Genomic DNA, 26,819 nt, shown 5'->3' with positions numbered 1-26,819 from the left:
CACACACACACACATATATATAATTTGAGCTCTGTGGTGATTTGATGACAAAGTGGTCAAAGCCACCTCTCTATCTGAATACCTCCCCTCAGCCAAGGGCCACCCAACTGTCACCATGGCCTAATGTGACATCCACTGTTGTTTTTCTGTCAGATGGCCAGCCTTGACCAAACGGAAAACCTGAGTAATCATCCAGATCTCAGTTCCTTCACCTGCCCCCCCCTCCCCCCACTTCTCCCTCCCCTTTTATGAGTCAGGGATTTCAGCAGCTGCTTTCCCCTCTCTTTGCTCCAAAGCACTTACAGTTGATGACATCACATCCTACGTAGGGATGTGGCACAGTGCATTCAGCTCTCACTGCCATTAGTATGACACGAGCAAACAGCGTGTGACACAGTTCAATATGATGTAGTTACATAACAGATCTGGGGCCTTTCCAGTTGCTAACCAAGCTGTGAAGTTTGCATCAAACATAAAAGCTTTCAGAAGGAACCCCAGGACAGTCACAGTGACGGAACCAGTCTGTTTTAGTAGAAAAATTATGTGAAAAGCCTGATAGCTTGCCTCTTCACTGAAGTGTGCTATTCAGATCAGAATTTATCAGTTGCTGCTGCAAAACAAACAGTGTAAGTCGATGCAAGCAGAAACTGAGCAAACTAAAAAAGCAACAGATAATGTTTCTATCGTCCAACGTTGGGTGAGGTTTGGTTGACTAGTTATGGTGTACATCAGGAGGGAAGGAAACCTGGCACGACCAGTCTGTGATCATTAGAAAACAAACATTTTCCTTCATTTATACATGAACAGAAATATGAGAACCTCACAGAATTCTTAAGAACCAGGTGAAACTGAAACCAGTTCCCCTTTAATAAAGACTTGTAGCAGGTCCTACGGGTCTCTCCAACATTACTGTGTGAACAGGTGTATGTTCTCACACACTAAGTGGTCGTAGAACATATATTGGCACCTCTGTCATCCAGCTCACACTTATGCACATGTTTACTCAGTTTGTTCAAGGACATCCAAGCCAAAAGTTGCTGTTTGCTTCTGAGAGCTGGGAGCACCACATCTGTGATCTCACACACTCGGCCCTCATTTTACTTGTCTTGTTTTACTCCATTCATAAAATACATACAAGTAACTGGAATTACTGTTCACCTCTTGTAGCTTCTGGATTTACAGCATATATTTATGTTGATTACATAAATACCTATGCTATATATTGCGCTGTAGTCAGAGGCTAACTCCAGTATTTCCTGGAGTTAGGGACCACAGTCACAAGCAAATAGTTAAAATCTGTAAATACTCTAACAACACTTATAACTGCCTATTTTAAAAGTTCACACACACAAAAAAAAAAACTAAACATTCACTTTTACACACAATGGAAGCCATCTTTGCACTAGCCTTTTTATGTCTGCTCTTGGGTTTATAGCCAATCAACATCAAGGAAAATAAATGCCACTCTTGGATTCGTTGCTTTGCAACTGGCAGTTGCCAATTCACTGCTTCAGTCAAGCTGAAAACACGATCTTTGAAGACTGCTGGTAACTCCTCCGCCGATTGGCTCGGGGGAGGAGTGACTGGTTGAGTCACGAGAGTGACTTTTTTGCAATAATCTGACCTGCATTTTATAATAACTCACAATATTTAATGATTCTGAGAAAAAGCCACAGACTGGTCAGAATGTTCAACATTGCTTCCATGTCCTCTGTTGTTGTGTTGTGCTTGTGTTGCAAACACATCACATTGTGCTGTTTGTGGGACTCTGAAATCGCCCATCTATACGATGATCCCACCTGCTGGAGCTGCAGTTCAATTGTAGAGAAAAACCACCTGAACTATGTAGAGTAGAGTTGAGTCAACTCAAGTCATGCTGCTTGGTTCTAGGGGCATAAGAAGGAGAGCGAGAGATGGTGCTGTCTGAACTACTTATCAACTTCCTCCTGTCTTACTCTATGCCTCAACTTTCAGAGCCTTTACTTCGCCTCCATTGACAGTGTCATGTTTTAAAGCAGATGAAGCTCCCACAAACATCTCTCCTCCTGAGGGTCATACCCTCACCTGAGCATCATTATTTCTCTTTTTCAACTCCATCATCATCATCATCATCAGCAGCAGCAGCAGCAGCAGCAGCAATATCTTCATCATCATCACCATCTTTTAGAACCTTAGTAATCTTCTACACTGTCAGCATCTTCCTTATCATTAGAATATCTTCTTCAGTCTCCGAAGCCCTGGCCTCTTGTCAAGTCTTCTGATTCAGGGACTCTCCACAAGTCCTCATTACCCTGGGTTTTTCACAAGTCTATTGTACCTTAGCCAAGAGTTATAGCAGACTTAGCTTATTTTTCCTGGGGGAGTAGAAAATAACCCACTTCTTCATCTTCCTTATAGACCCAGTTATTCAGCCTGCTCTGGGCGTTGAAGACATCCCTTCTCTTTCACACCCAGAGGGGTCAAGAACCGCTAATGCCTGGTTCACAGGGGAAGATTTTAAAATTGTCGTCCAATTTTCAAAACTTGAGGCAACACATACATGACGATGAAAAGTCATAGGTATAACAGGTTTGATTGTACAGTTTTTGGTGTCAAGCCACATGGCAGGAGTAACACATCACACTTGAACCGATTTAACTAAAACATTCAGATGTCAGACAGGTTGTCTCATAAAACCTCTTGGGAACAAATATGAGCTCAGATTAAACAAAAATGGTTGACTGGGAAGAAGCGATTGAGATCGTTTGTGGATAATCTTTAACAGAGAAAAAGTAATACAATGATGTTTCCAATGTTCACCAGACAGTGTGAGGTGCCATGGGAGTTGCTTTGTCTTATGTGTATTTTGGATTGGTTCTCCTGGTTTTGCTAGGGTTCTATCAATTCCTCACTCAACCCCCTCAGTTGCCTTCAGGTCTTTGGTTCCTTCACATTTGATTCCTTTGTAATCACTTGCTTGTTTTCTATACAAGACACTCCAGTCCCATAAAAGCCTCATGCTTTCATTCACTCTGTCAAATTCTCCTCTTAGCTCCTGGTTATCTGTGCTAGCTTGATGTTTCGGCCTTTAGGGTTCCTCACATTTTTGTAAATTTGGATTTTGTTACCTTTGATTAAACATCCCACTGCATTTATAACCTGCCTTCCAACTACTGCCCTCTTGTACTTCCATTCTTCTCAACCTGGAGTCATGTCTCTAAAAAGACCCCAAGTTTTTAGGCCATTCATGTTTACGGTGATAGAGATCAAACTTATATGTTCACAACTGTTTTAACACCTCCAGCTTTATGTCGTCTGCTTTTTAACTGTGTTGTTTGATGGGTGGATCTGTCTAAGAAAACACAGTGACATCATATACGTAGACTGGGTGGGGTGTGGATAATCAGAAGGTGACTTCCCCTAAAGTAAAGTTGGAATGCCAAAAACGAGTAATCCAAACAGTGAAGGTGCTGGATGGATAATAATCTTAGCTGTTTTACTATCCTATTTATAGTTACATTTAAATTTTATCCATGTGGCATTCCAGATGCCACCGTAAAGATGCCATCAGATTGTTTAAGTACATGCTCAGTTTATCTTGCACAACTGATGCTTTTCAGTTTTGCAGCACTTTATCAACACCAGAGGTAATAATCCCAACTGCCAACAGCTGCCAGCAAGTAAAACAGACAATGAAAGATTAACTCAGAAAACACATTCCTGAGAGGAAGGGGATTAGATTAGTGATTCCTAAACTAGGTAATCATTTAAATAATCACTTGGTATGTTTGCTCACACTTCTAATGGTTTCTAAGAGTGTATTTTAGTTGGTATTACACAGTCATTACAGAAGTGATGAAGTGCTAAAAGTTAGGGAAGGCAAATACTGTGACATGGCTTTAAAGGACCTACCTCTGGGCTGGCAGGTGGAACCTGGAAGCCTATTCAAATGAAACAGTGGAAGGCGATAACACACAATGGAAATTATGTTAACTGCTGGACTCAACTAGACTCCCTAAAAAGCTGAGCTCAACTCTGCTTCAGCAGGATTTCATGCCCAGCTGTGTGTTTTAAAGCAATATGAGTTCATTTGAGTCTTAAAGGTATTATATTCCTAATAATATTATACATTTTATCTAAATAGTTCAACAGGAAATAAAAATGTGTACAGTTTTGTTTGAATAGTTCATGTGAAGTCAAAATTTCACTGAATGCAACTGTAAATACTCAGATCACCTCCATTTCACAGAAATTACAGTAAAACAAAAAAAGTGGTGAATTACATTATTTAGTAGTGAATATATTTTTATGAAGTTACAGAATAACCTCTAATGGTTGTTTTTTGTGTTTATTGTTGTAAAACCTTAACTAACCATGATAAAATCAACTCTGCACATGTGCATACTTTAATAACGTTACTGAAGCAGCATAATAACCTTTCAGCCTTTGTCTCATACATCATCTTCATCATTTGACACCACAGAGAAAAAGTAAGAAAACCGCAACCTTTTCACCAGGCAGTCAGAAACAGACAACATTCTGATAAAGGTCATACACACAGAAAACTACATATTGAATGGACCCCAATCAGATAGAAAAAATCAAACAGGAATATTAGCATACTGGTAGCAGCAGAAGTTTGTCATTCATGGCAGGATGCATCTTGGGGAAGGAGGAGTGAGGGAGGATTATTCAATTATTTTCAAAATTACTTTTCATCCTAAAGAGAATTCAAATGATGCCATAACTCATATCATCCAAGTATATTCAAAAGTCTTCATTGCGAATGGTGATGCTGTATTCTAGAAGCATCTCTGGTAGCAGTCAGTCTTGCTACAAATCTGCAGAGGTCTCTGACTGAAGACTGTCTCGTAACTGTCATGATGTACTAACAGCTCCATTTCTGGGCAGCAGAGACGACTTTTCACAGTAATATATCCTGGATGAAACCGTCAGTTATTGGCAAGCACTGTTAATCCACCTCATTTTCCTTTGATGCTTCTTTTTAAATCCCTGCCTAGCTGTTTGGCTAGAGTACCAAATGCAGAAAAATGTCCTGCTTTTTGCTCTGCTCCTTGGTCCTGCTCTGCATCCAGGAAGCCTCCTTTAAAACACTTAAAGGATTCAGGTTGTTCTTTGAGTTTTTGTGATGCAAATCAGTTCCCAGTTGTAAAACTAAAGCCTAGTTGGAGGTACAGAACAACTGGAGGTAAACAAACAAACAAATAAATAAATAAAGCATGAATGAAATCACAGTCCCACTTTACAAATTCTAGTAATGCCAGCTGAATTCTCCAGTCTTGTGCCTTTTGTGATGTCATCAACTAAAATAAACACAAATGTAAACTTTTGTTCCTCCTTGAAACTTTTTCAGACAATATAATTTGTGGACATCAAAACTTCTTCACACAGCTGTGCTCTCATTATATGGACACATTTGTATGTAACGCTCCGGTGGTTGGCAGCTTTAAAACCCGGCAGCAGTTAGTTACAGCGCTCAGCAGCAGCAGTCTGTCGGGTCAGCGGCCTGCGCTCTGCTGCTCGGGCAGACTGCGCTGAGGGGCTGGCTCTCTGATTGGCTGAGCAGCGCGACGTGTACATCAGTCAGCTACAGGTAGCGCACATGTGGCAGTTATCTCCGCGCCGCGGTGACGCTCCGCAGCTTCTCTCTGCTCCTTTACCGACTTTCTGCCGCTGGTTTATGAACGGAGTGCTTTTCAGTAGACGCTCAGCGGTAAGTCTTCTCAGTCCACTCTCCTTCTTGTAAGCCACTTTTACGGCCGTTTTGTTTGCTTTCCTTTCTCTCTCTCTGTGAACCTTTGGCTGGAGTTGCTTCATGAGATCTGCCGTTAGGTGATTGCAAACTGAGGTTAGGGAAATAAGGAGCTACACAGTACCGGGGAGATATCTAGAGGGTTACACTGTGTAACTTTTATTATTAAGCGCTCTAATCTATGTAAAACAACAAGTAGAATTTGCTTTGAGGACCGTTTTCTATAAGGCTTTACAGAGCTCAGAATTAAACTGCTTAATGTTTAAAGTAATCAGTCTGCATTATGCGTCATTTCATCTTTGTTCTTCAATTAATTAGTGAATTTATTCAAATTTGGAGACTGGTAAATTTTTGTTCAGCTGTTATGAATATTCTGTCTAGTTTTGTCAGTTAAGTTACAGAGACAAGTGAATAAACAAAATGCATAACAAGAAATATCAAACAGTAACAAAGAAAGTGATATATTTTCACTTGTGTAGAACAATTTGTTATTGTGACTCAGAAGACATTCACAATGTTACATTATGTCTTAAAAAATATCAACCATGTAAGAAAGGTTAATACTCGCCGAACTATTTCACAAAAGTTCTATTTTTGCTCGAAAATGTTCCAACTGAACTCATTCTAAATACATATGAATGTCTGTGAATAAAATTAGATTTTCTTAGGGCCAGCAAGTGGCCAAAACCTCTATTTTTTATATATATATACCTCAGTACTGGCTGCTTCCCCTGTTTTCATGAGCACAACCTTGAAGCTGACATTATCTCAGATGTGACAGGATAAAAGGTGCAACATCATGGCGTTTTCACACCGTCAGATCAGATACAGGAGCACGCTGCACTTTTAGACTAAAAATGGGTAAAGAGACTAGTGCAGGGGCTTTCAGCTCTGGTTCTCGAGGGCCGGTGTGCTGAAACTTTTAGATGTGTCTCTGCTTCAACACACAAATAATGAGGTGATTAGCAGGTCTCTGGAGGACCCGACTGCACACTGAGGAGGTGATTCAGCCGTTTGACTCAGGTGTGTGGGACCGGGTCTCCCTTGTCCCAGCTGCATTTAGCAGCTGCAGGACAGCAGCCCTCAAGGACAGCACTTGGAGACCCCTGGACGAGGGGATCAACCGACCAACTAATTATTTAATTAGCAACTTTCACATGATCTTAACACAAGATTGATAGTTTTTTTTAAAGTGACCCCAGTATTGAAATATCTCAAAAATGTCCTGAGTTTTATGAAGCAACTTACTAATTTATAGCTTTGTGTTTTAAGTAACTATGCACCTGATTTGATTTATTAAAACATATTTTTTAGCAGTTTAAAAATGAGAATTAATGATTTTTAGAAAATGTACTGAAGCTCTCTAATTCTGTTTTCTGAACTAATTATGTAGTCCTGGTTTATTGGGGGCAGTCCCAGAAGTTATAGAAATTCAAAGGGTGTTTGTACAAAAAACAAACAAAAACAACAAAGCATAAATGTATAAATTAGTAAAAAATGGCACGTTCAACCAAAAATAGACTCTATGAACAATACTGATATGGTTTCCACCAGTGTCACTGCTTAGAATCTGCCTTTCTGAGAATCACTAATGCAGATTCTACTATGGTTTCTCTTCTTACTCTCCTTTATCTAAGGACATTGATTCCTTGGATAAACCATAAACATTTCATTGGTGGATGGCCATCACCCCATCCAATGGATGGGAGGATGGTAATGTGACAGGATGGTAAAGCACTGCAGGATTCTGAGGAGCTTACTGAAACAGGGAAGCAACGGTGAAGTCAGTGGAGTGGTAAGGCTGATAACCAATTTAATATTGGTTATCAGCTTTCATGGTTTAGACTCTAAAACCTCTGAGGTTTTGAGTCTAAGTGTCATCCTTGACAACACTTTGTCATTTCATTCTCATATAAATGACATAATCAAGTCTGCATTCTACATAATTCAACTTAAACAAAGGCCATTCTCACTTGATGAAGATCATTGAAACAGGCCAGGAGTAATGAGGAGACATGCAATCCAGTACTTGGTTCTTTGAAGTCAACCACAAAGGGACTTGAACCCTCAATCTGAAGTCAGACGCCTTGTCCATTAGGCCACGTGGTCCTTTTTCCCACCACACTTTGGTGGTTGGAATGGCCAAGTCCTGAGCAATTACTCCATTCGAATAACCATTTAACTCATATAGTGACCAAATAAACGCCCAGGGACAGATACTGCAGTAAGCTTAAGCATAGGTGGTACTCTTCATATTCTTGAAATATCTCAAGGGGAAAGGTCATTCTAAATGGTTTTCTTAGATGAAGAAAGCTTTGAAAAATGTCTGACTTGCAGTAGATGCACAGTGACATCACAGGAAAACTTAGCATAGCAGAAAAGAAATAATGTAAGCCTAAGGTTTTACCTGGTGTATTGTGTGGCCTAAATATTTTTTCTACAAACTGTACCATTGTTTTGCATTGGCTTTGACTGAACATGGGTTCCACAGCTTAAGGCTTTGATAAGGCTTAAGTGCTGATATTTTCAAGATGCAAGTCAGTAAACAGGCTCTTGAATTGGCCAGTCTTGCATGAATAGAATTTGTTGATGCAAGATCACATGAAATATGTTCCATCTTTTTGTCTTGGGTTAATGCAACCTAGATAAAGAGTTTTCCTTATTGACTAACATCATCAACAAATGATGTTGAAACATTGGATTTAACTCAACCACGAAGGGACTCGAACCCTCAATCTTCTGAGCCGAAGTCAGACGCCTTGTCCATTAGGCCACATGGTCCTGTTATCCACCACAGTGCGGTGATTGGAATGGCCAAGTCCTGAGCAATTACTGAACCATTTAAGCCATGCAGTGACCAAGTAAGAAACCCAATGAGAGAGACCGCAGTTAGCTTAAGCAGTGGGAGTTTTGATATTCTTGTAAAAAATCTAAATCTGAAGGGGTGAGGCCATTTTAAATGGTTTGTTTTAAAAGAAGCCTTGATAAATGTCTGAGTTGCAGCACATGCAATATCGCAAGAAAAATTAGAAGAACGCAAAGCAAAATTAATAATAATGTAAGCCTAGGATTGTGCTTGGTGTATTGTGTTGCCTAAATATTTTTTTTAACAAACTATACCAAATTATTTTTGCAGCATCTCCGACTGAATATATTTTCCACAACTTAAGACTTTGATATGAAAGTGCTGATATATTCAAGATGAAAACATCTTCAGTTGGCTGCTCATGCATGAACAGAATCTCAGACAGTCTGTGTTGATGAAGGATCACATGAAATGTGTTTAGGTGGTAGTCTTAATATTCTTGAACAAAATCCAAATCTCAAGAGGGTAAGGCCATTTTAAATGGTTTGCTCTTTGAAGACATTTTGAAACAAAATGTAAAATTTCACTAATAAAATTAAATAAATAGTTATCTCCAGTTTAGAAGACCATCAGCTATGCTGAGGTATTTAGGGATCTAATCCCAGATAGAAGGGCAGGAAATGAAATGTCACAATTCCACTTTTGCATGTGAAATTATGCATAATTCACTTTTTCTTTTGTGTCTTAATGTTCCTGTCTGTGCATCTAGGACTTTTATAAGTTGGGAGACTTGGTTGGAGACTTTGAGGTGAGAGGAAGCAGTAGGATGAAGTCCAAAGGGAAGGCAGCGAGACCCTCCAGGAGGCCCTGGTCCGACCCGGAGCCGGAGAACGAACCGGACACAGAGCCGGGCTCCAGCGAGCAGGAGGGTTCGGAGGCCTCGGTCCGGATCGGCGGCTCCTGGAGGGGCTCCTTGAGGAGCGGGGACGGCAGGCGCCGGCAGGGAGGAGGAGCAGGTGGGGGAGGTGGGCGGCGGCGCAGGATGTACGGGTCCAGCACCAAGGAGCGCAGCATCCGGAGGCTGGAGAGCAACGAGCGTGAACGCCAGCGCATGCACAAACTCAACAACGCCTTCCAGGCGCTGCGCGAAGCCATCCCACATGTGAAGACGGACAAGAAGCTATCCAAGATCGAGACTCTCACTCTGGCCAAGAACTACATCAAAGCCTTGACCACCATCATCCTGGACCTGTCGGGGGCCTGTCTGCCCACTGAGGCAGGGCCCTCGGGGGCCAGGGCTGCCAGGCTGCTGCAGTGCTACCAGCAGCACCTGGAGGAGGATGGGGAGGACGGCCTCGCCCAGTACCTCACCCACATGCAGAGCTTCGGCCAGGAAACTTAACAGCCTGGGACTGTAAAAGGGTTTGGGACCAGGAGCCCCCTGCTGGATGCGGTGCCCTACAACAACTGACTGCTGGCCCAAAACTCGCAAAAGTTTTCCTACCTCTTGAACCTTTTCACATTTTTTCACATCTCAACCCCAAGCTGTCAGGAAATAAATGAAATGTAAATATTTATTCATATCCCTTTGTTCTGATTCCCCAGAACAAATTCCAGTTTTATTCAGAAATGACTTAATTAGCAAAGCCGGTCCACCTGTGTGATGTTTGTTATGATCCTGTTTCTTTGACAAGAAAACAGAACCATGATGACCACGAACACAGCAGGTTAGAAAACAAAATGGCAAACTTTGCACATTTCACAAAGCTCTGTGAGGCCACCAGGAGGAAACGGAAAAAATCTGAACACAAATCTAAAAAGAAAAAAGTGTTATTTGAAAGAAAGTCATAAGAAGTTCTGCTTGCAGCTTGGTACAAGCCAGAAAGGCATGGGCGGAGCCAGGAGGTGGTGAAAGGTGGCCATGATCACCCCTGCTGTTCCCTTTCAAAACAGTTGGTGGCAGCAGTGAAATGTGCTTAGACAGCAAAAATATATAAATATAGGCGTATGCTTATTTACTTCTAGAAAAAATTTTCTGTCTTTGATAAGTTAGTTGGAAAATATAAATGCTGTGCTCTAAAGTGGCTCAGTTGTTGCCCACCCCCCATGAGGGGCCACCCCTTCGAAAATTGCATGGCTCCGCCCCTGCATATTGGGAGACATGTGGAAGAAGTTGCTCTAGTCAGAAAAGAACAAAATGGAATGTACTGCACATGTTGAGACATGGTGGTGGCAGCATGATGCAGTGGGAAGGTTTTTTCCTTTTGAAAGAATAAAGAAGCTAAACAGAGCTGGTGGGAAGTAAATACAGAAAACCTTTTACGGCCTAAAAAAGAGTTTAGCCTGGGTTGAAGGTCACCCTTCTAAAAGTACAGTGACCCCAAACCAACAGCCAGAGATACAACAGCATGGCTTAGACTTAAAAACTGATTTTTATAAATGCTCAATCTCACCTTGAGCTAATTTGCAAATGAAAATGAGAAATAATTTCATTATGTTCATTTGTAAAACAGACACACCGGAAAAGACCTGCAACTGTAATTGGAATGAAAATGGACAAACTTCTGATTCAAATGGGTCAAATGCACACCACATATTTCAGAGTTTTACTAATAAAACAGTTTGAAAAAGCCATGGATCATTTCGACTTTGCATTGGTCTGTCACATTATTCTCATAAGACATATTGAAGCTTGTGGTTGGAAATGACAAAAGTGGAATTAATTGTTCAAGAGATGAGAACATGTTTGCGATGCGCTGCAATCCTGTGAAATATGCTTGAACACACGAGGTGGGCAGAGAAAAAGACTGCAGTGGACACCAGAGCAAAATGTGAAGTGCTTGTAAAGAAGAAGGGCTCTCCCTTTTGCTTACTTTTTTTTTTGCTGTTTGAAATGACTTTGTTCTCTTTTTCTACTATCTTGTGATCTCCCTGTGTGTATGTGTGTGTGTGTGTTTTGTTAGGAAACTTGCTGAGTGTAAGCTTCTGGTCATAACTGTCACAGAAAGGAGAGAGAAAACGAACAGCAGGTTTTTGTTGCACAAGATCATGTGAGACCCCGATAATCAACTATGATTAAGCTGAGAAGGCCTTTTTGCATTTTCTGCATCATAATCTGATTGGCTAAAGTCAGCTTTAAAGTGTGTTTTGTTTTTCTTTATTTTCTGCTTTGTTTCCATTTATGCCAAAGCTTCTGAAAAAAAAAAATCAGAAAAGAAGAAAAAAGCTATTTGAGTAGTTGCTATCAATAAAACCATTTATTTATTGACACCAACTTTTTTTCATTTTGGTCAATGCACAACTTGATCATATTACACAAGATGATTACTATTTACAGATAACAGCCACATATCAGCACATGATCAACATTTACTAACGATTCAGCAGTCAAACAGTAGGACACTACGCCAGTTATTAAAGCACCATTTTATAACCTAATATATCACCCAGTCCTCAGAAACAGAAAACAGAAAATCCATCTTTACTTTACCAATGCTTGCTATATTTCTATTTACAATAACCAAAATAGTTTTTTTCTTTACAACTGCTCAGTCATTGTCTCATCATCTCGTCAAAGGAAGTAAACAACATGCAGATGCAATCACCCCTGAGAAAGAGGAAGGGTTAGTTTAAGCATTTCAAATACCATCTTCTTTTTTTTCCAAGTAATCCCCTTTTTCCCTTTTGATAATGCTAAATATTGCACATGCACCACAACAACTTTTCAAAAATAAAATATTTCAAAGTGGCTAGCTCCCCTGACAGTCAAATGAAAGCAGTTGTGACACATCAGTGTTTTGTCTTATTTTTTCATGCTTTCTGCTGCTTAAAAGATTAAAAATTATTGTTTATAATTCATAAACTTTGCTGGAATCTGTAGCGTTTAACGAATCTTCCTGTTCCTGAACTAATTATCAAAATAAAAGAACCGGTTTGAGACACAGTGCAGCTAAGAGGGTGTAAAAACAACAAAAAGCAGCTCCAGGCAGAAGCAGCCAAAGAAAGGTGGTTCCAGATTTTGACTTTTTTTCCAACCTGTTATATATACAAAAACTCTCAAATGTCTGCACACCTCTGTTAAAATGCATGCTTCTTGAGACAAACAAAATATTCATTCTGATGAGGTTTTTTAAAACCTTTCCCTCAAATTATTTGAATAATATATTTTGCAATTCGAGTAAAAAACAAATGCTACAAGACAAAGAAACTCCAAAATGTCTGCAATAACCTGGTGAAATAAATATGGATAAGGCTTAAATTCACATTTGCTGCTATTTATAATAAATCTGTTTAAGCTCTAATAATATGACCGTTCCAAACGGGATTTTCCTGGTCATTTTCCATCCATATGTTGCAAGGAAGTTCCAAAGCATCAGAGGAATCTTACTGAGTTAAAGTATTAATCTGTGTACTATAAAGCAATGACAGAAAAACCACAGAAAAACAAAAATCTGGACATTTTTCCAAGTAGGCGTAGGGTTACAAGACATCTCTTCTAAAGGTAACATCCAGAACATCATACCCAAGCTAAAACTGGTAGTGGCAGCATCATGCTCTATGTTTGCTAACAGAGATTTTTGCTAAGAATGGCTTCACATACCAGTCAGTTTTGGCCCCAAACCTAGAAAGCTTAACCTGCTGACACTTTTTTTTTTTTTTTGCAAGCTTTACAGTCATTAAACAAAAAGAACAACATCATGTTAGGGAAATGGCCAGAGTTCAGACCTAATCCAACAGAAAATTTATGGGCAATTACTGTGCTGCCTAATTAAATAATAAAAAAAATTGCTATTGTCACGTTAAACTGACTTGCACAGATTGACACAAACAAACCACACACACAAACACAAAATAATGAATTCACGTTTAGGTCTACTGAGAAAAATCCATCAAGCTTAGCAACAAAATACAAACACCGCTATAAAGGAACAAAACACACAGAAAACAAAGACTTATTTATAGATCTTGAATGTCTGGTAAAATATTAGACTGGCTCAGCTTCTCTGAATATAATACTTGCCCGCAACTTTAAACCTAAAAGGCCAAAGTGTCTCTTAAAAGTGAGTGTATTACTAAATTATCCTGGAGTTTGACAGCTACATGGTAGGATTAGGAGCTCAGGGTGCGGCTGGGGGTGGAGTGTGAGCGGCTCGGGGCAACGGCTCTGTCATGGAGGGAAGACAGATCCGAGGTGGCTCCATGGAGTTTCCTCTCACTGTAATATGGTCCCATCCGCCCTGCAGAGGGGGAACACAGAGGGAAGTAGCAATTATAGGTTCATATCCCAGGAGTGTTTGGATGTTTATGACATTAAATTCCATTAGTGACAGAGTCCCATCCTGAATAGTTTTACCCCAATGCCATAGTCCCATGATTGCCCCTTGGGTTCCATGGGCTGGACTCCGAGTCGATGGCACACCGTCCCGCAGCTCAGACTGTGGCTGCCCTGAACCTTGTCTGCTATGATCCACACCTACAGCAACACATAAAGCAATTCAATCAACCCAGGAAGCAACAAACAGGTGCATGCTAAGAACTGAAAATGTAAACACACATCCATCCAAGCCCCAAACACAGAGCAAAAAATAAAAAAAAAAAGTAAAAAAAAGAAATCTTTCCATCCCAAATGGTGTTCTTATCATCTCTTTTTTATCTGGTCCCAAACAAAATGCCTGAAATATCCATGAGCCCACCTGATCCAGGGGTCCCACAGAGACTTTGCGTACGTTGTTTGAGATGTGCTCCCAGGATGAGCCCTGAGGGTAGCTGGGGGTCACTCCCTGTCTGTACCAGAGGTTACCTACACATGAGCAGAGAAAACGTACAAAAGGCACTCTGTACAGTGAAGTTGTTCAGAAGATGTTGCCGTAAACACAAAGACAGTGTCCTTACCATTCTCGTCCACAGTGTAAACTGACGTCATGCCTACAGACACCTGCTTCAGCTTCTGCTTAGCCGGAGAGGGAATGTGGTACCAACAGTCCCCTGCAGATGGAGACAGAGCACTTTGATACTTGAGCGCTAGGCTATCTTTAATCAGAAGCGGCATAAGTTGCTATGTTTGGCTTCTTGTAATTGGCATGATTTTATTTAAATGTTAAAGTCGTTTAACAGAACTGAGACATTTTTTGTGATGTTCAGCTCATGGTTTTCAGACAGTCTCAGATCCTCCTGCTGACCTGCTGGGTTCGGTCCTGAGACTGACCCCCGGTAGAAGGCTGAGCCGTCCCGGGCCACGCCCCACACCTGGCTGGCAGCCCCAACAGAGATGGACTTGAAGGGCTGGTCTGTCCCCACATGAAGCCATGAGGTTCCCTGACATACAGACAGGAAGATGTAACAACTACCACTTCGCAACAGTATTATTCATTCCCCATGAACATTTTCACATTTTACCACAACAACAAGTAGAAGTATTTCATCTGGACTTTTTGTGACAGACCAACACAAAGAAATGGATGATTATTAAGTGGAAAGACAAGAAAACATAATTTGACAGACAGACGGACGGACGGACGGACAAACAGACAGACAGACGGACGGACGGACAAACAGACAGACAGACGGATGTCAGCTGGTGTCTTGGTTCTTAATGATTTTTTTCCACCTCCCTTTCTGTGTATTCAATACTTTTTTCCTCTGCCATTTCATATTTATGACACATAACTTAAATGTTGAACATATTTGTTTTGGTTTCTTTCTATGGATGGATTATTTGAGAACATGTCATGTCAGTAGCACTTTTAGGATATATTCACTATGAAAATTTGTGATGTGTTAAATAGTTATTTTACTTTCTGTATCATGAGTGACAAAATTACTGAACGGTTTTCACTGTCTTCTCATTTTTGGAGCTGTCTTGCTATTAGCCAAATATCATTTGATCACCTGGTTACTATAATCTACGTTCCCTCATTTTGCCCCAGAGCTTTCTGCCATTAATGTCTGATTAAAGCATTTAGAGAGCAGACAGTAACCTTTAACAGTAATATTACCCTCATATATTCAATGAGAGTTAGAAAACTCTCATTGAAGTGGTTGTTATGGATACCCATAAGGTGTCAGGCTGGTGCATTGAGTGTAATTTTGCACATTAGTAACTCACAGCAGGTGTCAGCAGGGTGACTCCCAGTCGACACAGGACGTCTCCTTTGTTGCTGATGGCCCACACAGGAACTGTATCCACGCTGCTCTGAGCAGCACAAGGCAGGATTGTGACATCACTCAGTGGGATTGGTGGAATTTCCCGCCAAGGTCCTGTTGTTGTCAATTTACACTTCCTATGCAATGGGGGAAATAAAACAGAAGCAGGAAGCTTATGTTAAAGCTCAAAAATGTAAATTTTATTTTAAAAAAATGTTTTTTCTTTTTTACATATTTATTAAAACTGTTACCATGTTGTGACAATATAACATGAGACAGGCAATCTATGAAAATACTCCTAATGCTGTCTGAAGAAATATACTGCTGCCCAACAAAAACAACCAATCAGAGTCAGGAGGAGGGGGTTAGTGCTGTTAATCACACTCATGTATGCATTGGTCAATGTGCTAATTGAGAAGCAACTTACTGTTCCAGGAAAACTGCTCCTCTGTTATCATTGACAATGCTAACTAGCCTTAGCATTCCTGGCAGACTGCTATCGGGAAGAAGCTTTAGCATAGCAGAGGACAATGGGGAGCAGCATATATACAAGTATGATTGACAGAGCTAGACCCTCCTCCTGGCTCGGACTGGTTGTTTCTAGTTAGCACTTGGAGGGAGTAGAGAAGATACATTTTTTCACAGATTATTGGTTTCAAACCATATTGTCATGACAGCGTCAGTTTTAACAAATCAGTGATTCTTGAGAATAGGGACAAAATGGGTTTTAATTTTTCCCAATTTTTTTTTTATTATATCTCAACCTTATTTATGTAAATATGACAAATAATGTTTTGAAAATGTAAAAATGCTAAGGTGCAGGCACACAGTTGCAACATTTTTAAAAAAATAACATTTTTAATTGACCTGACCCAGAACATTGTCATCACCATCTGACAAAAATAAATATAAAATTATTTTTAAAATACCCTATTAGTGATATTTTTACTAAGTTTTACAGACAAATGCTTCTCAAGAAATAAAAAAATATTATTTAAAACAAAAAACAACAAAAAGTCCATCTGACGGAGTTGACAGTGCTTGACGGAGTTGACACAGAGCTGAAGCTGGTGACAAACTAGTGAGTAAAAAGAAATACTTGATACATGTGAATTTATGTAAAATACATTAAAGTGAATTAATTGCACATTTAAGTGAGATTTGTCAACAATTTCACTGAAAGAGTCAGAAAAACTGATGGAGTTGACAAAATACCAAACTACCTCAATCTATATGTTGTTTTTCTGAAGGAGGCCATATTGTAGCTCATCAGTTAGCATGGGGTCCTTAGAAGTTCTGATGCCCCCCAATAATGCCTGAGTTTTTTTAGATTCTTTTTATGTCTGACGGTGTTGACAAAAACTAGGGACAAATTTCAATGGAGTTGGAAAATATATAAAAATGATTTTTAATTCAATTTATTGATACTTTTATAATTATTTATATGACTACTTATATTTAATTTTCATAATATATAATTTTAGTATTTCTTTAATTGTTTTAAACTATTATAATGTATTGAGTTCTGCTCCTGGACAAGGGCTTTTAAAGACACCAGCCACCTACTACAATGTTTAAAATAAAAAAAATATTCAGCAAACACCAGGAAAATATACATTGTTGTGCTCATATAACCCAGGTTAGTTTAGTCAGATATTTGAAAAAATTATATTTTGTGTGTATTTTATTCAAATTTTGTGCTTTATCCATAGGACCTGTTTTGTCCCTATTCTCAAGAATCACTGAAATATGTAAAAAGAATCTTTTATAAAACAACTTAAATATTCCAAACAAAACAAATACAAACATCAAGCCTCAATGATCCATTTAACCCACTAACAGAATACTTCACTCATCACTGGTTTGCTCTTTCTGTAAATACCTGGCCCATCGCCTACGCCGCACAAAGTCCTTTATGGTTTTAAAGCCATGATAGGACCTACCAGAGGACATGGAGGGAGTGGATGAATGAATTAGAAGGAACAGAAAAAAAATCAAATGAAAGATTAAGTCACGTAAAGTGTAGCCTGAAAGGAAACCTACGCTGGAAAATCTGCAGCATATTGCCAGCCCTCTCTGTCTGTTCCCCCGGAGACGCTGTAGTCAACAGCCCAGTCAGACACCTGGACACAGTAAAGAGAAGTGAAACACTTCATGCACCTGCAGCTGTTGGGTTAAATGTTCTCAGAAGTCAAGAATAAACACTAGAGGTGAGCTCAGATTACCCATGTCCACTGAGGAGAAGGGGGTTTTGTACCAGTCTTAGTGCACTCGCGTAATCCTGACGCATCGCTCCACATGTAACGGTCTGTTGGAAGGCCTCTAAAAGGAGGAAAGCCCAATTCACATGGGTCAGAAAGAGCGTAATACAATTATTAAACAGATTAAATCACAATAAGCCTACATGTGTTTCATTTATGATTGCTTTACACAAAGAACTTGGAAACATCTGCATGTAAAACACCTGTTGGTGTAGCCAGTGACAGGGTTCCATCTCTGGTTCTCATAGATGTAAACGCTCTTGACGTCAGTCTGGGTGTAAATATTATCTGTACTGCTGGCCAAGCCCTGGAAGAAGCCTCCTCCATAGCCTCCGGTGTGGACCCAGGCGGTGTGGTCAAAGCCGATGCCCCAAACTATCCCCAGACTGTTGCACTCCACTAAACGCAGGTGGCCTCCTACCTGCCGCCAGAACCTGCACCAACAAAACAGAAAGACTCACAGCAAACTCACAACTTTTATTTAAATACATCACAGGGGCAACACTAATGCATTCATTTATTCATAGATTTATTTATATTTTGATATATTTCTATGTGCATTCTTGTTACTTTCTTTATTTATGTATTTTATATATTTAATTTATATTTAGTCATACTTAAATCACAGTATGACACATATGTATATATATTTTTATAAATTTTATGTTGCTTATGGTTATATTTGTATGCAGCAATATTGAACACTTTGAATAGAGCAGCTGTCAGCATACAAGTAATTTTCCCTTGGGGATCAATAAAGTATATTCTAATCTATTCTATTCCACCTAACAAACATGGACTATCTACTATTGGTAGGTCATATAATATCCTAATTAAACACAATGGGGGGTTGTGGCCTTAACATAGTTCAAAGTAAATGCTCTTGGTGGTTTTTCTTACATTTGATCACAGGGTGTGGGGTAAGGCATGGCTTCGAGGGCAGAGGAGGGCTCACTGACAAAGATGTCCCCTTTACAGGTGATGGACCAGATCGTCTGTTTGGACGGAGAACCGTGGATTCCTCTGGAGTCGCAGCAGGAAACACTCAACAAAGCCAGCTGGAAAACAGAAAGAACATTAAAGAGAGCAAAACTACTTTACATGACCTGTTTCTGTGTAATCACAGGATAAGTAATCACAAAAAAATGCATGGTAAAAGACAGGAGCAGATATTCATCTTCTTATCAAAGTTGTGCCAACAGGAATCATGGGACTAAAATGTTTCATTTTTGATGTAGATCTCTCTTTCTACACACCCAATCATGCATCTCCAGCTCTGTGCCAGCTGCCACTCTTATTGGCCACCTCTGTTTGGTACGTTCAGGAGTGTAGATGGCAAAAGTGTGCTTGGAGTCGTTGAGAACAGGAACCAGGATGGTTACTTCATTAATGAAGGCATGGAGGTACTGAGAAAAGACAGAGGAAGGAGAAAAAGTAGAAGAATGGAAAACATTCATTTTTGGAGTTTTGTGGCACGAGTCTTTAGACAAACAGAGACACAAATTCAAGCTGAGAATTTATGCAATGCAACCGGAGCTTATACACATGCATAGATAATAGCAAATATAAATTAGACATATTATAAATGTACGAGTCAAATTCATGTGGTGAGCAAATTGTGTTTTTTTTATTAGTTTTACCAACTTTACATTCTCACCTTCTTCTCCTCATAATAATTGTAATAAATGAATAAGATCCCATCCTTGTGTCCCTCAGCTCCAGAAAACTGTTCCAGAGCAAAGTGAACATCCATCCACTTGTGCGGCTTCCAGTCTCTCCACCACTGCATGGCTCCCTTCTTTACCCACACCGACTGCCAACACAGATTGGAGTTCAAGTCAAACCGTGAATGGGTGTCAATGAAAAGGTACTCTTTATGATCCAAAAGCTTATAATTTTTCAGAGTGTACTGCACGCACCTGCTCAATGGCTTGTTCATAATGTCTGAAATTGTCCATCTCTCTCTTGGACCTTTCACTAAGCTGCTCAAAGATTTGTTTCCGCCAAGCAGCTGTCTGAGCAGGAGACACGGACAGACTCAAGGACTGGACTGACTGGAGCATGGCTGGTGAAAGACAAGTAAGACAAGTAAAGCATCCTTTGCAAGAAATGGTCAAATGTTCACTACAGGAATCCTGTTATTGCATTTTAGGCAACAAAATCCAAAGAATGTGCCAATTGTTTTTTTTTTACCTAGTTAATCAATTGTCAGAATAATAGATAGATCAATCAAGTTCTAAAATAATCATTAGCTGCAGCCCTAAATCTGGCTGTGTATGTATAATTTTGACTGTATTTGGGGGAAAAATACTGAACTTGGGTATTGTATCATCAATCCACCTGAAAAAGAAAGCTTTAAATAATTAGAAGCCCAAAATTGATATGATATTAATGCACATGATGTGTGTATGTAAACATCTGACTGGAATTAGACGTGGTATTTCAGAATTCTAGCTGTAAGAACATTTCCCACTGAGTCATTTCACAACATAACATACACGTGTTCAAAGAGCAGCTGAACCAGTTGAGTTGAGAGTGGCTGTCCACAGAGCAGCCTCCTCCGCTGACCCACGCCCACAGAGGGTGCTCGTCCACCCCATACTGATCCTCCATGGCCAGGCTGTAGGTTGCCAGTGACGACAGGCTACAGGAGTCAACGGAGTCTGCCACTGCTCCCGTTTGGCCATATTGGATCTGTGCCTCCTCCAGATCTACATTACTCCACTGGGGGTCAGAAGGACCACCAGACCCAGTAATGGTTACAGCACTGTTACTGGACAGAACGTCAGCCTCTCCTTCATCAGGGATGACCTCCTCCAGGACAGCAGGAGAGGCTGATTCAACACCTCCAGATGTCTTTGCTGGTTTTCGGTCAGAGACGAGTTCAGAGATAAAGCTGTCGCTTGTGACCTTGGGGATGTTGGGCTTGACGCATGGTTGTGATGAAGAGTTTGTAGGGGCATCTACGAAGGAGTCCGGCCCAGGGAATGTGACACTGCTGATGGCTACATCTCCTGGTGGATGTTCTAGGTCTAATTCAGCATCGCTGACTACTGATGGAGCCCGCACTTCACCGGAGAAAAAACAACCCGCACTGTGGAGAGGACAAAGATTCAAGTCAGTAGAAATTAAATCATGAAGAAGCTCTGCTTTACAGACATTTGAATAGTAGAATGCATGTCTGTGGACTCAGAAAAAAGTTTAAGTCCAGTGGGATGCCTTTACCTGTGTTGACTGTTTGCACTGGCACTGGAGTGGGATCGCTCCCCGTCTCGAGGAACGCTGATGGCCTTCCAGGTTTTACCGCTCAGCTCACTGGAGGTAACACCCTGTCTGAAGTACACCAACCGGTCCTCACAGCTAATGGCCCACACCTTAAACAGGAGATGAGCCATGTTATGACTTACTGAGAATTTGGCAGAGCCTCACAAGACTGTCCATAACCCACATATTTCCAACATAATATGATAGACTAACAGAAAAAGGGCAGAAATGGTGGAATGGAAATAAAACAACTCATGATTTTAGCCCTTTTTTTTTTTTTTTTTTTTTTTTTTTTACAAATAAAAATCGTGCATTTGTATTCAGCTGGAATATAGTCCAGTCCATCCAAACATAAAATCTTAAAGGGGTAAATACACATCACACAACATTTTCCATATTTCTATTTGTACAAAATTTGAGGACCATGTATCATTTCCTTCCATTTCCCTTTTATGCAGCACATAGTGTTGGTCTGTCACATAAAATACCAATAAAATATGTTGATGATCATGGTTATAATGTAGCAAATGTGGATGAGTTAAATGGGTTTGACTAGTTTTATACTGTATGTAGGAACAAAGTAACAGATATTCTTATCCACAGAAGAACTGAACATTTCTCTAACAGTTAAATATTTGGAGTCTGGATGTGTTGTGTCACCTGGTCGTTCAGGCCCACGTTGATCATGATCATTTCTCCAACCATGTTGATCCATCCGGAACCACAGGGGTTATGAGAGTTCACACCTCGCCTAAACCACACCTAGGACAGCAGGGTGACAAACTACTTCAACAATGATTATATTCCCATCATTCTTTGTATGCATTCATCAGTTAAAAGGTTTTATTTTTAATCTTGCAATCCTAATTCTAAAGACTTTACTGCAATAAATTTCACTGTAGCTGTCTACAGATGCTACTTCCTTTTTACAACACCAGATGATGTTTCAGTTTCCAAGTATAGCTAATTTTAGTCTTATCTCAACCTTGACATGATTTAAAGTTCTGAAGCCCTGAGGTACCGGTGGGTAAATCTCGAGGATATTTATTTTTCTCTTATGGTAGTAGCAGATGACTACAGTCTCTCTTTTCTCCTCTGAAATCAGATACGGTGATTTTTCTGCTTCTTCAAATGACCAACTACCACTGGGCAATTGGAAACATTTGGAAAAACTGATACATCTAAGTGTAAAGGTTTATACGTTTGTTAATATGATTATTACTTTGTCAGAGAACACATTGAAATTAAGAATGTATAGAAAAACATCAATACATACATCTACACAGACATGCCATTTTCTTACTTTATTATCTTTGGTTACAGCCCAGACCACATTAACTCCTACAGCGACATGTATAGTGCCCACCTCAGGGCTCGGAGACTCCACCCCTGCCCAGGAAGTACCTGCAACACACAGGAAGCAGTTCTCAGACAAAATCCACACGCTTCAACAATGCATGTGCACAGTTCAGCGTGTACCTCTTGGGCAGTCTCGACTAATGCCCTCCCTGACAATCAGGTGACCCTCCCACAGCACAGCCCAGACCAGGTCCCCCGGGCCACAGCTGATCTGGACCACTTCTCCAGGGGGAGGCACCTCCACCCAGGAAGAACCCTCAGGATTGTGGTGAGAGATGTCTTCTCTGAACCACACCTAGACAGTAATAGAAACAGCGTTAGATAATAACGAGTGACAGTATTGTTTTTTGGTCAACTGCATAATATTATTTGAATATAAGTGTTAAATACCACGCCAGGAAAGAACCACTATCTGATTTGCATAAAACAAGCTAAACAGGAAATAAACAGCAGAATAAAGTGGACCATGGTGAGCTGTAGTGTGTTGAGGTGAGCTGTACCTTTCCTTGCAGGGACACGGCCCACAGAGACAGCCGGCCCCGGGGCTCCTCACTGATCTCCCAGCCTCCACAGCTGATGTCACTAAAGGGATCTGGTAGAGCTGTCTGCTGTGAAGGGATCTGTCAAGGCACAATTAGAATGAGACAAAGAAAATAAAAAAGTGTCCTAAAGTCATAGAAACAACTTTGCCAGATATTCTGGACTGATAGAAATCTCTTCTAAAAATGTTAGTTGAATTGCAGTTTGTTCATGACTGAATAAGAGGGATAATTACTTTTTCCACCAAGAAAAAGGAAGATTTTTATATTTACTTTTATCCAATATTAAAACTTGTTTGCTGAAACTTTTAATTGTGTCAGTGAAGCAAAAAAAAATAAAAAAATAGAAGTATCCTGTAAGAGGACAAACATTTTATTCACTACATTATATGTGAACATAACTCGTACAGATATTTTGACACACACACAAACATACACACCTTAGCCCAGGTGTCCATGTCTTTGTACCTCCTGTAGCGGAGCCATCGCCTGCGACGGACACAGGAGTTCCACTTCTTGTCCTTGGTGTAAGTGGCAGGAAAATCCATGGCATACGTCCACCCCTGCAAACACAAACACTGAAGTTATTAATACAAGATGAGTGCAAGAGCAAAAAGGAAAATGAGTTCACCAAAACACTACCTCTTTTTCTGTGGGCTCTCCGTCAAGGTTTTCATCCACAAACCAGTCTCCCTCCCACTCCCAGCTGCTGGAAGGGAGCTGGAAGCTGGCCATGGGTTGATGCTGCAGGCCTGTGATGTCACTCCACTGCCAGCGGTCACTTGGCAGCAGACGCTCTGAGAAACCGTCAACGGGATTCCATCTCTAAAAGAAAAATAGGGAGAAATTATTTCATTTTCATGTCCATCCATCCATCCATCCATCCATCCATCCATCCATCCATCCATCCATCCATCCATCCATCCGTCCATCCATCCATCCGTCCATCCGTCCATCCGTCCATCCGTCCGTCCGTCCATCCATGGTCTATAGCTGCTCATCAATACAGGGTCTGGGACTCCTGAAGACCTCTGGTCCCTATCTTGAATGTTTTTTGGGCAAGAGGCTGGGTATGCCTCAGACTGCTGACCAGTCCATCTCATGGTGACACAGAGATACACAGGTAAAATAACCTCATCTCTCCCCCAAAAAATAAATAATGCAGGAAGACTCTCATACCAAGAGTCAATTTTAGAGCGAATTTTTGTGTTTTGGATGAACCCAGAGTACATCAAGAAACACAACACAAGCAAAGGAAGAATATGCAAATTGCATGGAGAAACAACCCTGGTCAGGATTCAAACTTGAGACTTTGTTGTTGCAATAAATAACCAGCAGAGTAACTGCATGTGTTGCTTGTCCCTGTTTTTTTTCTCTCCCTTTCTGCAGGTGTAGAATCAGACCTCTAGGGTGCTCTCTAGTATTCTCTTCAACCTTCTGTTTCTCCTCTCTTCTTATCTCCTTCTTTCTATTTTAACTTTTGGTCCCACTTCTGTCCCTTTTTTGTCATCTCCTTTGATTTATTGGGCCAAGATCTGATGATTTTTGAGACCAATGGAGGAAGGTGAACTAACTATAAGAAGTCATTCTGACATAACTTAGCTCTGTGACAATGATGCTTTGTCTTGCTGGAAACGTGGAACTGGGGTCTATTTGTGTTAATTAATCAGACGTACCAAGTAAAGTGTGCATGAGCGTAGCTCACAAACAGATCACTTTTGAAGATTCTTTCTCTGGAAATTTTCTCCTAACTGAGATCTACTAAGGTCATGCATGCAATCTGGGAAAAAAAGCAGCAAAGTCCTTGTCAAGCTAATTCTCACATGTTGCAAAGAGACAATTAAGAGACCCTAACCTGATTTTCGTATGTGTCCTCTTGGTAGCGGATGGGCAGGTCAGATGCATGGACATTCAGGTAGATGCTGTTGTCACAGGCAATGCCCCAGCAGCACTGTTGAGCTGCTGTCACCCGCTTGAACTCCAGGTGGGCATTGCGGCAATGCTCCCATTGCTGTCCCACAGTGGACAGGCTGTAGACACGCCCGTACACGTCCACTGCCCACAGCAGGGTCACAGGCATGGCTTCACCCGTACCTGGAGACAAGCAGCAAGAAAATGTTAGTTTTTTTATATATACATGGTGCACAGTGTTTAACAAAACTACACAAACATGAGCAAAATGTACCAAACTTTTATCTGTATGTTCATTACAGATATAGGAAGAATAATACAGCATTGTAGTTTTCGCAAAAAAATCATTCTGATTTCCGTGATGAAACTTACAACAGGAAAAAGGAGCAAAGGGAAGTCATGAAAACCCTCATGTGATCATAACTTCATTCTCATAATGTGGTTTCCATAGTAATTCTAAAGTTTATAGTCATTCATCTGATAGACATACTCTATGCCCATCTCATCCAAATTCATATTCGCAGAATTCACATCACACAAAAGCAGCATGTCTTGTTTAGACACAACCATAGAAACAACAAAATGAAGGCTACTTTATAGAGCTTCTGATGGATATTATTAGGGATATTATTAGCCAGATGGTTCTAATCAAAGTCACTTAAACAACTGATCACCAGCAGGCAGGACCACCTCAAAAATGAGGAAATTTCCTTGTTGGCTGTTTGCTAGCACATAAACAGTGGCTGTAGTGAAGCAATTGCTGCCAACAATTTAAGAAAGTTACCATGGACATTGTCATGTAAAACAAAGTGAATCATTCTAGAAAGGCAAATCAGAAGTTGAAAACATTTAAAGCATAAAGTCACCAATCTTCTCAGCAGTGGAAGTCACAGCAAATTATTCAAACTTCAGACAATTCAGCAGTCAAATAATTTAACCTCCTTCCCTAAAATGTTAATTCTATTTTACATGGACATCTGTTACCATGACAAATGTTCAGATCCATGACATTACAATTACAAGCCTGAGAAAGTACCGCTTGTCTAGAAAGGTTGCAAGGAGATTCTCTCTACAAAAACTATTAAATGTTTTGGATAGTTTCACCTGAGTGTACAATAAAACTTCTTGAGACAAAGGCAAATGTGACTGCTTCAAGTTATCCTGTATAACTGTAGTTTGAAAAGAAGCAAAATCACAGGGTCTACTTAGTTTTATATCAACACCTCTAATTTCGTTCTAAGAAATCCTTTTCCTTTATTACTTTCTTACCATGCTTCAAGATTATTTTTGTTACTCTGAGACCAAATCTGTACTGAGTAGATTAAAAGCATTAAAAACATAGGATGCATTTAATGCTAAACTGTATCTTAAATGTATGTCACGCTAATTATAAAATATATGATACCTCATTTGGCTGAGCACAAAAGTGACGTGCGTGGGGTTGGTTACATTGTAACAAGCTAGCTGTATGTCAACACCCTGTCAAGATAAGCCTCATTCACAAACAAACACGACAATAATTTTTCCAAACAACTGTAAACTGTAACCTAAAACTGGCTTCGGAGTATCACGACACGACAATTCTTATGTCTGGACACGGTTAACCATAAAAAGTAAAAGTGACAATATTTAAATTTAACGAACCTAGACCCGCCTATAAAACGTCAGCCGGTGCAGGTAGCAGGTCGTCGCTCTTTCTTCTAACAGCAGAAATGAATGGTCAAATCATGGTGTGTCAAGTGGCTGCTAATATTAACGTCCTAGTATATACCTGCTATAAAACC

General features: G+C 40.3%; 3 protein-coding genes and 1 non-coding gene across 4 annotated transcripts in view; 2 read left to right on the top strand and 2 right to left on the bottom strand.

Moving 5' to 3' along the window:
- LOC106903239 (uncharacterized) overlaps nt 1-9,453 on the top strand; it is a 14,084-nt gene extending 4,631 nt beyond the window's left edge. The window contains exon 5 of the mRNA XM_088016406.1: nt 9,328-9,453. The gene's annotated coding sequence lies outside the window, so the exon portion shown is untranslated. The remainder of the gene's footprint in view (nt 1-9,327) is intronic.
- bhlha15 (basic helix-loop-helix family, member a15) lies at nt 5,506-11,828 on the top strand. Its single transcript, XM_015002625.2, has 2 exons — nt 5,506-5,713; nt 9,328-11,828. The coding sequence occupies exons 1-2, from the start codon at nt 5,603-5,605 to the stop codon at nt 9,958-9,960; spliced, it is 744 nt and encodes a 247-aa protein (XP_014858111.2). The 5' UTR covers nt 5,506-5,602; the 3' UTR covers nt 9,961-11,828.
- trnar-ucg (transfer RNA arginine (anticodon UCG)) lies at nt 8,461-8,533 on the bottom strand. Its single transcript has one exon. It is a non-coding gene; the product is annotated as a tRNA-Arg (tRNA).
- tecpr1a (tectonin beta-propeller repeat containing 1a) lies at nt 11,794-26,819 on the bottom strand. The gene is made up of 24 exons (XM_015002624.2): nt 26,680-26,819; nt 24,980-25,218; nt 23,767-23,949; nt 23,565-23,687; nt 23,086-23,205; nt 22,706-22,880; nt 22,530-22,630; nt 21,887-21,988; nt 21,188-21,336; nt 20,461-21,056; nt 19,882-20,027; nt 19,620-19,775; nt 19,219-19,368; nt 18,863-19,020; nt 18,166-18,396; nt 17,927-18,023; nt 17,745-17,824; nt 17,584-17,640; nt 15,664-15,838; nt 14,738-14,873; nt 14,451-14,543; nt 14,252-14,358; nt 13,912-14,031; nt 11,794-13,795 (listed from the first exon to the last, which is right to left on the bottom strand). Exons 2-24 carry the CDS (start codon nt 25,202-25,204, stop codon nt 13,676-13,678), a joined length of 3,600 nt encoding a protein of 1,199 aa, XP_014858110.1. The 5' UTR covers nt 25,205-25,218; nt 26,680-26,819; the 3' UTR covers nt 11,794-13,675.

This window comes from Poecilia mexicana, unplaced genomic scaffold (assembly GCF_051168715.1).
Source record: "Poecilia mexicana isolate PSO_F unplaced genomic scaffold, ASM5116871v1 scaffold_19, whole genome shotgun sequence".
In the NCBI taxonomy this organism is placed as follows: Eukaryota; Metazoa; Chordata; class Actinopteri; order Cyprinodontiformes; family Poeciliidae; genus Poecilia; species Poecilia mexicana.
Note: the sequence above shows the minus strand (reverse complement) of the source record. Positions and strands in the feature narration are given on the sequence as shown.